Here is a 14,661-nt window from a genome sequence, read left to right on the forward strand (position 1 = left end):
CTTTGTTGCCCTTGGTAGAGTGCTGTGGTGTCATAGATCACAGCAACCTCAAACTTTTGGGCTCAAGTGATCCTCTTGCCTCAGCTTCCCGAATAGCTGGGACTACAGATGCCTACCACAACACCCAGATGTTTATAGAGATGGGATCTTCTTGCTCAGGCTGGTCTGGAACTCTTGACCTCAAGCAGTTCACCCACCTTGGCCTCCCAGAGTGCTAGGATTACAGGTGTGGGCCACCTCTCCTGGCCTTGATTATTCACATTAGTTGTTATTTGGTGGAAAGAGCACTGTACTTTTATTTATTTATTTTTTTTTGAGACCGAGCCTCAAGCTGTTACCCTGGGTAGAGTGCTGTGGCATCATAGCTCACAGCAACCTCTAACTCCTGGGTTCAAGCGAGACTCCTGCCTCAGCCTCCCAAGTAGCTGGGACCACAGGTGCCCGCCACAATGCCCGGCTATTTTGTGATTGTAGCCGTCATTGTTGTTTTGGCGGGCCCGGGCTGGATTCGAACTGGCCACCTTAGGTATATGTGGCTGGTGCCTTAGCTGCTTGAGCCACAGGCACCGAGCCAGTACTATATTTTTAAAAAAACATTCTGGCTTTGCCACCTAGTAGCTGTGCAACCTTGGGCAAATCATTTACCTTCCTTGGGTTCTTAGTGTCCTCACTGGCAAAATGGGAATGTTTCACGGGGGTGTTCTGGCAACTTTGCAAACTTCATTGGCATGGTAGGGTAAGTGAGCCACGATGGTGTCCAGATTCTTTCGGTCTTTCAAAGGTTAAGGACTGTTAAGCATTGAGATTTGATCTGGTCTGTTTGTTTCAGCAGCCTCTCTCAGGAAGGTCCAGAAATCCTTGTGGAAAACAAGTAGCTAAAACTGAGGGTTATCAGCTGTAGGACTTTGTTCACTGCGGGTCCCAGGAATTCTGATTTGTGTTCTGAAGTTGCAGTGAATCCAGCCCTAGGCTAATGTGGCCCTGGGGTGGTGCTTTGGGAAGAAGAATCACTGCAAGGTGGTTTCAGCATTTCACTTCCCAGGCGAGCCTAGTGCCTCTTAAAAAGGGTGTGTGTGGCCAAACCCAAAGCAGCCTCGGACGTTTGGGGCTGGCACCACCTCCGCTGGCTGTTTCCCAGGCCATCTAGAGGCCAGAGCCCAGTTAGATTAACTGAAGAGTAAAGAAAGGACTTCTGAGAGTCAGAGACCTTTGTGCAGACGTGCTGTAGCCTAGAGGGAGGGAGGGAGGGAGGAAAGAAGGAGGGTGCTGGGAGCTGAGGCCCCACCTTTCATTTCAGCAAAGTGCACAGCCAGAGCAGGATGAAATCACAGGCATAGGTAAGGGACTTGGACTCCTCTCTCTGGGAAAACGGGGCACTTGCTCTGTCTGGAGTGGCCTTGGCAGGGCATTGGAGCCATTGGTCTGCCCAGTCTGGCCTCTGGGCCCAGGGCTGGGTTTCCCTCATGTATGGCAAGAACCCTACTCGTGTGGTGCTTTTTCTCCTGGGCATACAGCTCACAGGTAAGAGCCGGAAGGCTTCTCTCAACACTTTGTCCTTCGTTTCCTCCTCTGTAAAGTTAGCTAATAGTCAAAGAAGTTGCAAGAGTTTGGTCTGGGAGCCGGAGCCCCAGTTGCAGTTTACTTTAGTTTGGATTTTACTGAAACCAATTTGGTGGGTTGTTTTGGGTAACCGCTTTTGGACAAACAGGTTTAGGTGTGTTCAGCTGCCAGTGATTCAGGCACAGAGAGGGCTTTTTAATCTCAGGTTACACACATTTTTTTGGGGTAGCCGCTCTCAACCTCCTGCTGCTGGCGGGACTTGGCACTTGTATTTCTGCGTGTGGGTCTTGTCTGGGACTCTTAGCAGTACTGGGAAAGCTGAGATTGTTACAGAGAGAGGCCCGCTGTGGTTTTGAAACTGCCCCAACATACACATTCTAAATGTAAATATGGTTAAAAAAAATAAAGCCACGTGGTCTAAAGGTTCCAGGGTGCAGGTAAACATAAGCTGTCTGGAGTTGATTAATTCAATTTTGGCAGAAGACTGGTCAGTGTGAAACGCACATAATTAGGACCCTTTCTGGAAAACTTAACCTGGGAGGAGACCATTTTCCAAACGACACATAATGCTTAATCTTCGTCCATAATGTGATGTCTAATCAATGTTACGATTCATTTAAATTTTTATTTCTGCTTTCCATTGTATTTGCTGATGTTGGTAGTTTGTTATGCCGGTTTTGAAGTTGGTACCATGGGGCTAGGAGAGCATGCTGTGGAGAAAGTAAGAGAAAGCTGGCCGGGCGGTATTTTTAGTGTCTGTCTGGAATGGGAAGGTCAAGGTTGCATATGGGTAGGAGTATGCAGACGAGGGGTGAAGTAGATTTGGAAACTGGGGCATCTCAGTTATACTCTATTCAGATCTTTATTTTGGGAGTGTCAGCAGAAGTTCTCACAATACTTTATAGACCTGGTTAACCCTTCTTTCTCTTCACTGCAGCTCTCTGGCCCATAGCAGCGGTGGAAATTTATACCCCCCGGGTGCTGGAGGCTGTTAATGGGACAGATACCCGGTTAAAATGCACTTTCTCCAGCTTTGCCCCTGTGGGCGATGCTCTAACAGTGACTTGGAATTTCCGTCCTCTAGATGGAGGCCCTGAGCAGTTTGTAAGTAGATTATTGTCATTTTCCAGGGGACCCTTGGTTAGGATAATAATGAGCCAGTCCATCTCTCTTTGCTCTTCCAGTGTTTTTCTTAGCAACAAGCAATGGGTTAAGTGGGGCAACAATTCTAGGGAGACTGACAAAACTGAGAGGCCCGGGAAGGGGGAAGCAAGGGAGAGAGCTGGCAGGTGCCCAGTTAGGCTCACCGGTATTTCTCTTCTGCGCCTGCCTTCTCAGCCTCCTTGCCCGGGTACTGAGTAAGAAAGACCTTCTGTCTGTTCTCCTCTCCAGGTATTCTACTACCACGTGGATCCCTTCAAACCCATGAGCGGGCGGTTTAAAGATCGGGTGGGCTGGGATGGGAACCCAGAGCGGTATGACGTCTCCATCAGGCTCTGGAAACTGCAGTTCGATGACAATGGGACGTACACCTGCCAGGTGAAGAATCCCCCCGATGTTGACGGGGTGATAGGGGAGATCCGGCTCAGCGTCGTGCACACTGGTAGGTTACGTACGACAGGGAATAGTGGTTTGGGGGACGTGTGAGAGCGTGCAGAAAAGAGAAGGGCAGTCTTTTGTGATGGCTGAAAGGGTTAGAGAGGGACTACCCTCTCTGAGAGCTGGGAACTGAAAAGTCCTGGGGTAAAAGAGAAAGGCTTTGTTTGGCTGTGGAAAGAAACAGAAAGTAAAGCAGAGGGACTCCGAATCTGCTACAAAAATGGCTTTGAGACTGTGAAAGGGAAAGGAAGCATCTCTCCGATAAAAGGCTAACAATAGTTCTGTTCATCCACTTATTCATTCAAGGTACTTACTGAGTATCCACTCTGCGCTAGGCACTGCCCAAAGTGCTTGGGGTGCACTGGCTCATGTAACACTCACACGACCCGAGGAAGCAAATGCCAGTCATGGTAGCTAACGCTCAGTGAGTACTTCCCAACGTCAGGGCTCCATGTGGCAGACCTTGTCGGTCTGTCATGCAGTTAGTGCCTCCCATTTTACCGATGAGGAAACCGAGGCTGGTAAAGATTAAGTCCCTTTCCCAAAGTCACCAAGCTGATAAATGGAGGAACTCTGAAGAAGTTGGTTGGGCACTAGGTTGACTCTAAAGTTGTGCTCCAAACAGGTGCACTGTCGTCTGCAGCCCTGTAAAGGGCACCCTGGAAGACCCTGCTAGGGAACAAAGGGCAAAATATGTCAAACTTACCTGTGGAAGGTCTGGGCTGGAGTCCTTGTTACCATTTGCCAGCTATAAATAAATCTGAATTTTTCTCATCTGCAAAGTGAATATAGCAAGGATTATGGTGAGGATAAAATAGTAAATGTGAACATTCCCCAAACTCTAAATTGTACTGACAATTATAATAGCCACCATATATTGAGTGTTTATTTTGTATAGGCATGGCCTAGAACAATTTGCATGAAATTTTTAAAAGTAAGAACTCAAGAAATGAGTATCATTAGCTCTATTTCATACACGAGGAAACTGAGGCTCACAAAAGGTAATTACTCCAAATCACACAGCTAGTAAACAGTGGAGCTGATATTTTTTTTACTGCTCTTTTATAAACATAAAAGTATTCTATGTTTTCCACCTTTTTTCCCTTTAATTTCAAGATATAAAGGGGGTACAGATGTTTTGTTATAGGGATACCTCATGTACGGTTTAGGTCAGAGCTTTTATTTTCTATTTTTTGAGATAGAGTCTCACTATGTTACCCTTGGTAGAGTGCCGTAACTCTTGGGCTTAATCGATTCTCTTGCCTCAGTCTCCCAAGTAGCTGGGACTACAGGCGCCCGCCACAATGCCCAGCTATTTTTTGGTTGTAGTTGTCATTGTTGTTTGGCAAGCCCGGGGTGGATTTGAACCTGCCAGCTCTGGTGTATGCGGCTTGGCGCCTTTGTCGAGCCAAAGGTCAGAGATTTTAGTGTGCCCGTCACCAGACTAGTGTTCCTATTGTGCGTCATAGGTAAGTTTTTATCCCTCACCCCTCAAAGCTGATATTTTAACCTAGCACTCTCTGATGTGCACTCTTAACCAACACACAATATTACTACTCCAAATGTATAAGCCAATAAAGTGGTATGATCTCCTTTCATTCCTAGTAGACTTTCAAACTATTTCTCAAGGCCTCCATGATAGAGAACTGTGTGACTCAGATAAATCATCTGAGTATTGAAAGAAGTAACATTATAGTTCTGGACCTTGTCTTCTTTGTCTGCAGAATGAATAGGTTGGACGAAAAAAACCAATGGTTCTTAAACATTGGCAGATCACTACTCTGAGAATTGGAGCTCTGCTCCCCATAAAATATGAAGACATACACAATGAGATGTGGATTTTGTGGGCTTGGGGATGACCCCCAATCCTCTTTCATGGACTCAAGGTTGGGAAGCCTTGGGCTAGACATTCTCTGGTGTCTTTTCTGACTCTGTGAGCTTACTGAAGTTTAAATCCCAAAGGACAGGAGAGTCAGGGTTCACAGACTCTAGTCTGGTTCCCTCTTTCATTATTTATTCACTAGACTGTAGTCACCCATTTACTTGCCTAAATCCCCAGTGGAAATGAGCTCCATGAGGGCAATGTCCTTTTGATTTGCATTGCTATCACAGTCCCTGGAACATAGTAGGCTCTCAATAAATCAGAATACATGACTAAATGACAGTGGTACTGAGAGGGAGTCAGGGAGAAATTGGTTGGGCACTAGGTTTGATAAGGTTGGCAATAACCTTACCCCATAGGTGGTTCAATCCACCCAGTGGTTTTCACATCAGAAAACCTGCATCAGAATCACCGGGAGGAAATGTTAAAATCTAGATTGCGGGGCCCCACCTCTAGTGTTTCTAATTCAGTAGGTCTGGTGGCGGGTGGGCTGAGAGTTTACATTTCAAAGTTCTCAAGTGATACTATTGCTGCTGCTTCTAGGATCACACTTTGAGAACCACCAAGGCAGGGGTGTCCAACCTGCAGATTATTTGAGGATTATTTTCCTTATCCATGGTCGGATATCACAAAAAGTATGTAAGGACCTTTTCTTTTGCTCCTTAGCTTTTGTTAGTGTTTGTGTATTTAATGTGTGGCCCGAGACAACTCTTAATCGTCTACTGTATAACAGAAAAAAGGCTGGACACCCCTGCAAGTATCACGGTTTCCCACTGCTGCTAAGGTTTACGATGTAGTGTGGTATTTTATGCATATAGGTAGGAGAAAGGAAGATTCCACCTTCTGATGGTCCTTGTTATGCTTTTAGATTTCATCACAGGCCTCTTGTTAGAAACCTAACTTGATCTTTTTCTCCTTACAGTACGCTTCTCTGAGATCTACTTCCTGGCTCTGGCCATTGGCTCTGCCTGTGCAGTTATGATCATAATAGTAATTGTGGTGGTCCTCTTCCAGCAGTTCCGGAAAAAGCGATGGGCTGAAAGAGCTCATAACGTGGTGGAGATAAAATCGTAAGGCTGGGCAGTTCTGGGGAAAGTCTTCTATTACCCTGACATCGACTCTTGGAATTGTGCGATGGGGCTAACTAGCTATTGGACAGATCTTCTCTTTGAGTCAATCCTACATGAAAAGAATTCAAATTCACACCCCAGATAACTTAGGTGTGAATTTGTAATTTTCAAAAAGGATTTTACTATAGAATTTCTTTACTTTGTGGGATTTGATTTTATAAATATCTGCTTACGAGGAGTTTTTCTAAAGTATCCCTTACTTTTAACGGGAAGCACGTGTTTGTAAGACCCACTGGGCCGTCGGCAGGGCCACTATGAGTCAGTGAGTAGGAGGGTCTGCTGCGCTGATGGCGGGTGCTCACTAAACATATTTTAAAATTGAGGTAAAATTTACATACCACAAACTCCACCCCTTTCAATAGTTCTAAAGTTATGCAATAATCATCATTAATTCCAGAATCTTTTAAACTTCCCTTCCTCAAAAGAAACCCCATGTCGTTTAGCCATAACTCTGTATTTTCCCCTCTACCAGCCCCTGACAACTACTTAACCACTATTGTGGACATTTCATTTAAATGGAATCATACAATATGTGGCCTTTTTTTTTTGCAGTTTTTGGCTGGGGCTGGGTTTGAACCCACCACCTCTAGCTTATGGGGCTGGCGCCCTACTCCTTGGAGCCACAGGCGCCACCCCAATATGTGGCTTTTATGTCCAGCTTCTTTTATTTAATATGTTTTCAAGGTTCACGCACATTGTAGCACGTCTTAGTACTCCAGGCCATTTTAGGGCTGCCTCGTATTCCGTTGTATGAATACACTGCGTTATTGGTAACTCATGCATTAAGTGCTGGGCATTTAGGTTTTTCTATTTTCTGGCTGTTATGACTAAGGCTACTAGGATCATTCATTTACAAATTTTTGTGTAGACTTATGTTCTCAGTTCTCATAGGAGTAGAGTGTTGGGTCATAGGGTAGCTCAGTTCCAGAATTTGGAGGAACTACCAAATTGTTTCCCAAAATAGCTGAACCATCTTAGACTCCCATCAGCAATGCATAAGGAATCATCCCACTTCGCCACATACTCAATGTTATTGAGTCTTTTTTATTACAGCCATCTAGTGGATGGGATGGGGTATCTCACTGAGCTTTCCATTAGTATTTTCCGAACGAATATCGATGTGGAGCATCTCTCCATGTGTTTACTGGCCATTTGTCTATCTTATTTGGAGATGTATCCGTTCAGATAGTTTCCCCACTTTAAAGTGGGGTTAGCTGTCTTTTTATTGCCGACTTGTAAGAGTTCTTGAAAGGATGCTATTCCCTTATCAGATATACAACTTGTAATTATTTTCTCCCAGTCTGTGGGTTGTCTTTTCATGTTCTTCTTAATGTTCTTTGATGAACTGAAGTTTTAAATTTCGATGAAGTCCATTTTTTTTCTTTTGTTGCTCATGCTTTTGTGTCTTATCTAAAAAACCCACTGCCTGGGCGGCCTCTGTGGCTCAGTGGGTAGGGTGGCGGCCCCACATACCCAGGGTGGAACCTGGTCCTGGCCAGCTAAAATAGCAGTGACAACTGCAACAAAAATACCCAGGTGTTGTGGTGGGCACCTGTAGAACCAGATACTCGGGAGGCCGAGGCAAGAGAATCGCCTAAGTCCAAGAGTTGGAGGTTGCTGTGAGCTGTGATGCCACAGCACTCTACTGAGGGTGACAAAGTGAGACTGTCTCAAGAAAAAAAAAAAAAAACCCTACTGCCTAATCCCTAAGGTCATGAAGACTTATGCCTATTTTTTTTCTAAGAGTTTTATAGTTTTAGTTCTTACATTTAGGTCTTTGATTCATTTTGAGTTTACATTTGTATATGGTTGAGGTAGGAGTCCAAATTTCTTTCTTTCTTTTTTTTTGAGAGAGTCTCAAGCTGTCACCCTAGGTAGAGTGCTGTGGCATCATAGCTCACAGCAACTTCCAGTTCTTGGGCTCAATAGATCCTTTTGCCTCAGTGTTTCGATTTGTAGTAGAGAAGGGGGTCTTGCTTTTGCTCAGGCTGGTCTTGAACTTGTGAGCTCTGGCAATCCACTGCCTCAGTCACCCAGAGGGCTAGGATTACAGGCATGAGCCACCGCACTCGGCCTCAAATTCATTCTTTTGAGACTATCTTGATGCCTCAGCACCATTTGTTTCTTTTCCTAAATAATTATTTACTGAAATAAATTGATTTTAAGAAGTCTAAATGAACCCAACTCTAAAGTTCTGATTTAAACAGAATATAATCAATACAATGAATTCTAGGTCACCCCAGAACATTTTCTAAATAAGGAGTGGACATTAGAGGTAGGATACTAAGGGAGAACTGTGCTTTAAACCTTTGGAGTTTTAAAATCAGATCCTTTACGTTTTGATAAGTGTCTAAAGTTCAGATATCCAGGGGAGTCATATGGTGGAGGTATGAGTATTATTAGTTAGATGGTACTGTGTTTCCCCGAAAATAAGACACTATCTTATATTTATTTTTTCTCAAGAAGACACACTAGGGCTTATTTTTCAGAGGATGTCTTATTTTTATTAAGTATAACACAACAATCCACATTTATTCAAATACAGTTAAATCATCTTCTTCTGGAACCTGACAGGGGGAGCTGACCTTGTTGGTGGGGCTGGTGCTAGTGATGTGTGAACTCCTTTCCCCTAGCTGTTTGCACATGTGCAATAGGATGCCTGTGATGGCGGTTACCACATGTGCATCCACATGTGCGAATGGCTCTGAGAAAGGAGCTGTGGCAGATAAGAGGTATTCCAGTCTTCCTTACCACATCGGTGCTGGAAATGCAGGGCGTGGCTATGCAGCACATATGCAGATATGCTGCATAGCCACGCCCATCACTAGGTCTTATTATGAGGGAGGGCTTATATTTAACAAATGCATAGAAATCCTGCTGGGGCTTATTTTTTGGGTAGGTCTTATTTTGGGGGAAACACGGTACTAATTTAGTGCTCTGTAAGCTTCAATTTACTCCCAGGCACATGTAATTATTCCCAAAATTGAGAGAAGAAAATCCCTTACCTGAAGGCTTCTGTAGGATTTGCCTCCCTTGCTTCTTGTCCTGTTCACCTGACATTTCTGCTTCTGTTTCTGCTTCTCTGTTACAGAAAAGAAGAGGAAAAGCTCAACCAAGGGAAAAAAGTCTCTGTTTATTTAGAAGACACAGACTAACATCTCTAGATGGTAAGATCCAAAAATAGGTTGATTTCTTTCTTCAGCTTTCTGATCATCTCTAAAGTGCATCTCCCAGATTACTTTTTAAGGTTAAGTGTTTCCTATTGAAATTAGAGGAGCTGGGGGAGGCGCCTGTGGCTCAGTGAGTAGGGAGCCAGCCCCATATACCGAGGGTGGCAGGTTCAAACCCGGCCCTGGCAACCTGCAAAAAAAAAAGAAAGAAAGAAAGAAAGAAATTAGAGGAGCTGGGTCAGGGAGATAAAAGTCTTTTCTTAGCTTTATGAAGCCCAACTCTGCTGCCATTAAAGCTGAGAGAATTCTAAGGTTATTTGTGGCCTTGGGGTTACATGATCACCACCAATAATGGTAAATGTTCAACATGTAAATAAACCTTTTTTTACGTGGAAAGATTAATATCTGCTTGTTTTGGTTTTTTATTTTAAACACATCATAGTATTAAGAGAGTGAGTCAATAGATATGCCTGGCGTTTGAACAGGACTTTTTTATTATTTGGAATTGATTTCAATGTCCAGCATTTAGTTATTGGGACGATGAATCCAGTTTAGTGTGTGATTTTATTTTTCCAGTTTTCAGGTTCATCAGGCTTAAAAGGCAGGATGGTTTATTTTTCATTTGCTCAGAATTTCTCCCATTCTCTGAAGTAAGTCCACATAGTCACTTTCTAGATGTCATAAGCCAAAACATGCAAACTTGACTTTTATACTGATGACTGGTAATAAAAGAAGATTCTTGACTTTAATGACTCCCACCTGTAAACCTGTCTGGTTCTTCTAAATGGGAGGAAATTTTTATAGACCGTTACTAGTTACAAAGAGGGTCACATTTTTATAGGCTAAAGTGCCAGGGAAAGCCCTCAAGGATCTATAAAATAGACTATGGGGAAAAATGAAAAGGATTGTATTGTGAAACCAGAAAACCACAAAAATTTGGTATTAAAATTTTCTCTTTGTTAAAAGAGAAACTATTGTCTTTCCAAAAATACACTTACCTTAAAAATATACTTTATCTTATCTCAAACAAATTTGGGTCATGGAAAAGAAGGATGGGAACTGTTTTAGATGAAAAGAAACTTAAGAGACTAACTCCAAATGCAATGTGTGATCTCTTGCTGGGTGGATATTAGTCTGAACAAACTGTTAAAAAACTTGAAGGGGCAATTGGAGAAGTCTTGTATATGAAAATGTTGAATATATGAATAATAGTAGGGAATTACTGTTAGTTTTTATTAAGTGTAATAATGGTACTGGGTTATTATTATTATTATTTAGAGAGAGAGTCTCATTTTGTTGCCCTCAGTAGAGTGCTGTGGCGTCACAGCTCACAGCAACCTCCAGCTCTTGGGCTTAGGTGATTCTCTTGCCTCAGTCTCCCAAGTAGCTGGGATCACAGGTGCCAGCCACAGTGCCCGGCTATTTTTGTTGCAGTTTGGCTGGGGCCAGGTTTGAACCTGCCACCCTTGATATATGGGGCTAGCACCCTACTCAGTGAGCCACAGGCACCACCCTGGTACTGGGGTTATAAGGAAAATGTCCCTATTTAAAAAATACATACTAGAGGCTCAGTGCCTGTAGCTCAAGTGGTTAAGGCACCAGCCACATACACCTGAGCTGGTGAGTTTAAATCCAGCCTAGGCTTGCCAAACAACAATGACAGCTGCAACCAAAAAATAGCAGGGCTTTGTGGCAGGCACCTGTAATCCCAGCTACTTGGGAAGCAGAGGCAGGAGAATAGCTTGAGCCCAGGAGTTGGAGGTTGCTGTGAGCTGTGATGTCATAGCACTCTACCCAGGGGGACAGCTTGAGGCTATGTCTCAAAAAAAAAATGCATACTAGAGCGTTTCAGGAATGAATGTCAGCTTACAAAACTTTAGCCAAAAAAAAAAAAAGAAAGAAAAAAAGAAAAGGCTTCAAAATTTAGGTGATGAGTGAATTCCATACCCTATCTTCCTTACTTTTCTCTGGTTTTTTTAATAATAAGAGACAGAAGTGTGTGTGCAAGCAAGCTGTGGATCGCCCAAGGGTCTATGCAAGGCACTTAGAAGCTATGACTCTGAGAATTATGTAATAAGGGTTGGGAAACTTCTTTTAAAAATTAAATTAGGGAGAGAATACATTTAAGAATAGTTTCCTTTAGAATCAGGAAGAGATTTAATATTACATATAGGCAATTCATAATGCCAAATTCTCACTGTACTCTTTTCAAATATATCATCCAGTTAAACTTTTGTTTTCTGTTTTAGGAAGCTGAAGATGTCCAAGAACAAGAACTCTGGTATTTCTTGAAGTTAATGGAACGTTTTCTTTGGCTTTTCCAGTTGTGAACTGTCTTCCGACCAATTCTGCAGCACATATCTACGTAGATAAGCGACATTCCTCTAGCGTCAGCATAGGGCTAATTCCTGGTAGATACCACCAGACTCACATACAACCTCATTATGAAGGTTTTATTTAATTTCAGACTGAAGACATTTTTCAAATGCTCTTTACCTCTTGTACTAAGGAACTGTATTTTTGCTCTTAAACACTCCTTATGGATTATAACTTGTATATACATCGATTGCCATCAAAGGGGGTAGGAGCCAAATTGTCATGCCATTTCCTTTTACATATTGGTTTCGTTAGAGAAATACTCTTGTTATAAAAGTTAATGTGGTCACTCGCTTTTCTTCCCACATTCTCAATTAAAAGGTGAGCTAAGTCTCCCAGCTGTTTTGGATTGATTACATGTACTAGGAAGTTCTAAATTCAAACTGGTAAACAATATTTTTGTGGGTTACCTGAAGTATGCTACACATCTTCTTTCATTGAACTTCTTTCAGTATCCCAGGTGGTAGGCTTTGCTGTTGTTGCCATTGATTAATGCAAGGTTTACAATAGCACAAGGCTAAATCACGTGGTAACTACAAAAGGTCACATAAACGCTAATGAATTGGCATGTGCCACTTCATATTGTTTGTCACCTTTTTTCTATGTTGTAGAAAATAATAAGGACGTAGGTTTTCCATGAGCAGCGATTGACTATTTAGCTTCCTATACTTCCCCCTCACCCAGTTCAATGATCTGTAACAACAATCTATGCTCATTTTTAGACTGGAGTCATGAAGCCGTTGAACCTAAGGACTCAGAAATAGTTAGTACACGACTACTTTGAAAATAGAAGGCTGGCGAAAAAAAATCAACCCTAAATGATAAAATTGTACAGTATTCTGCAAAGCTCTGAGACCTGAGATTATTTAAATTCCTTCTTTATTTTTTGGGGTTGCAATTCATCACTTACTGGGGGCTGGGGAAATTGGGTATGAAGTCAAGAAATGCCAACACTACTTCAACTGAAGGAAACCAATTTTGTTCTTTTTTCTCCTTATAGTGGTAGATAAAGCAGACTTTATAAGTAGGCTATGGAAAGAAGAGTGTCTTTTTTTTTTGAGACAGAGTCTTACTACGTCGCCCTCAGTAGAGAGCTGTGGCATCACAGCTCAGAGCAACCTCAAACTCTTGGGCTTAAGCAAGTCTCTTGCCTTAGCCTCCCAAGTAGCTGGAACTACAGGCACCCGCCACAACGCCCGGCTATTTTTCTGTTGTAGCTGTTATTGTTGCTTAGCTGGCCCGGGCTGGGTTCGAACCTGCCAGCCTCGGTGTATGCGGCCGGCGCCATAACCACTGTGCTACGGGCGCTGAGTCAAGAAGAATGTCTTTTAAAAATTGTATTTTCTAGCATCTTTCCAAATTTAAGCTTAAACATTTGTACCAAGGACTGAAAAGATCTAAAAGTTAAGGCTCAAGATCAGTCTTCACAGCCTGATACTTCTTCAGTTTTTACCAACTGGGCTGCAGATGTTACTTCTTTTTTTTTTTTTTTTTTTTTTTTTGCAGTTTTTGGCCGGGGGGCCGGGTTTGAACCCACCACCCCTGATATATGGGACCAGTGCCCTACTCCTTGAGCCTCAGGCGCCGCCCTGAGATGTTCCTTCTTTTAACAAACTAGAAATTTCAAATAGATTATCTGTATTTAATGTTCATGGACCTTGGTATTTTTCCAATATGTACTTTAAATAAATTGATATTATTTACATGGAAACTTTAATTCTGAAATTTCTTCCATACCTGTCTTAATTCTGCCTTTTATACTGCCTAAAAAAGTGAAGTTTCAATATTTGGTTTTGAAACTAAAAATGAGATTTAAAGTCTATTGTTACCTTTAATTCGTATCTTGTATTTTTCTTCATAACTCAACCTTTGCAAATATAATAACTGGATATTTCTTCAAACAGATGGCCTGGATGACGTTCCATTAATAAAACAAAGAAATAGTTAAAATTCATGGACAGTTTTTCCAGCTAAACCTGTACTTTGTATCTTGGCTAAATAGTCAAGGGGTAATATAGCCCTGGTGTTTAGCATATCCTTCCTAAAGAGGACGTTTGTATTTGTAATTTATTTTTTATTATGGTTGAAACACTATGTAAATGAACCTTCAGTAATAAAGAATTATCAATTATGTAATTTGCTTATATGCTAATTAAAAATTCCACACAACAGGTAAAAGAAAACAGATGGATGTGTATTTTGCCTTCACTGAAAAGCTGTTTTAGTAGGGAGAATCTGGAAGTCAATAATGGGTAGCATTAGTTTCTACTGGATAAACAAAAGTATATGGATTGCCACAGAATTTCCACATTGCTTTGGATAGCTGGGAATTGGGCATAGCAACACCACTTAGGTTGAGGACTGGGGACTCTTTCAAAGGAACATATAAAATATTCTATTTGGTACACTTGTGTTAGTCGTAAAAGAGAAAACTACCAGCTTTTCAGTCTAGTATTAATTCTTCCCCAAAGCTGAGGTGTATTTCCGTACCCTTCCTGCTTTCATTAAATATGTGGCAATTCCTAGAAAATAGGCTTACTAATGACTAAAGCAGAGCACTGTCCCATCTCTCTTTTCAGAAGGATGTGATGCCATCTCATTTCAACTACTGTGATACCATAACTTTCTTACTTTTCCAACCAAAGGTTACACAAATCCCAGTTCTCTTTGTCCTCTAATACAGGCTGTAATAACTCGATCATATTGCCACTGCCAATATCAATTTTAATAAACACCCAATTCAGGATGCTAACATAGCTACACTAAAGAGAACAGGAATCAAAGAGACTGTGGCACTTATCACCACAAGGGCCTAACACGTTGTTTACCTACTGACTATCCTGTATGATTTCCTAGGTCTCTCTGAACTCTAAATTTACGGAAATCTATTCTGAGAGCAGTCAACTAAGATAATCTATAGAGATAAAAACGTCTGGAATACAGA

General features: G+C 42.1%; 1 protein-coding gene across 1 annotated transcript; it reads left to right on the forward strand.

The window, feature by feature from the left end:
• The first annotated feature begins 1,236 nt into the window (after positions 1-1,236).
• On the forward strand, positions 1,237-12,807 carry MPZL2 (myelin protein zero like 2). The gene is made up of 6 exons (XM_003796855.3): positions 1,237-1,521; positions 2,498-2,664; positions 2,953-3,163; positions 5,964-6,111; positions 9,263-9,338; positions 11,591-12,807. The coding sequence occupies exons 1-5, from the start codon at positions 1,464-1,466 to the stop codon at positions 9,324-9,326; spliced, it is 648 nt and encodes a 215-aa protein (XP_003796903.1). The 5' UTR covers positions 1,237-1,463; the 3' UTR covers positions 9,327-9,338; positions 11,591-12,807.
• The last annotated feature ends 1,854 nt before the right edge of the window (positions 12,808-14,661 follow it).

This window comes from Otolemur garnettii, unplaced genomic scaffold (genome assembly GCF_000181295.1).
Source record: "Otolemur garnettii isolate 467f Iridium unplaced genomic scaffold, OtoGar3 scaffold00108, whole genome shotgun sequence".
NCBI lineage: Eukaryota > Metazoa > Chordata > Mammalia > Primates > Galagidae > Otolemur > Otolemur garnettii.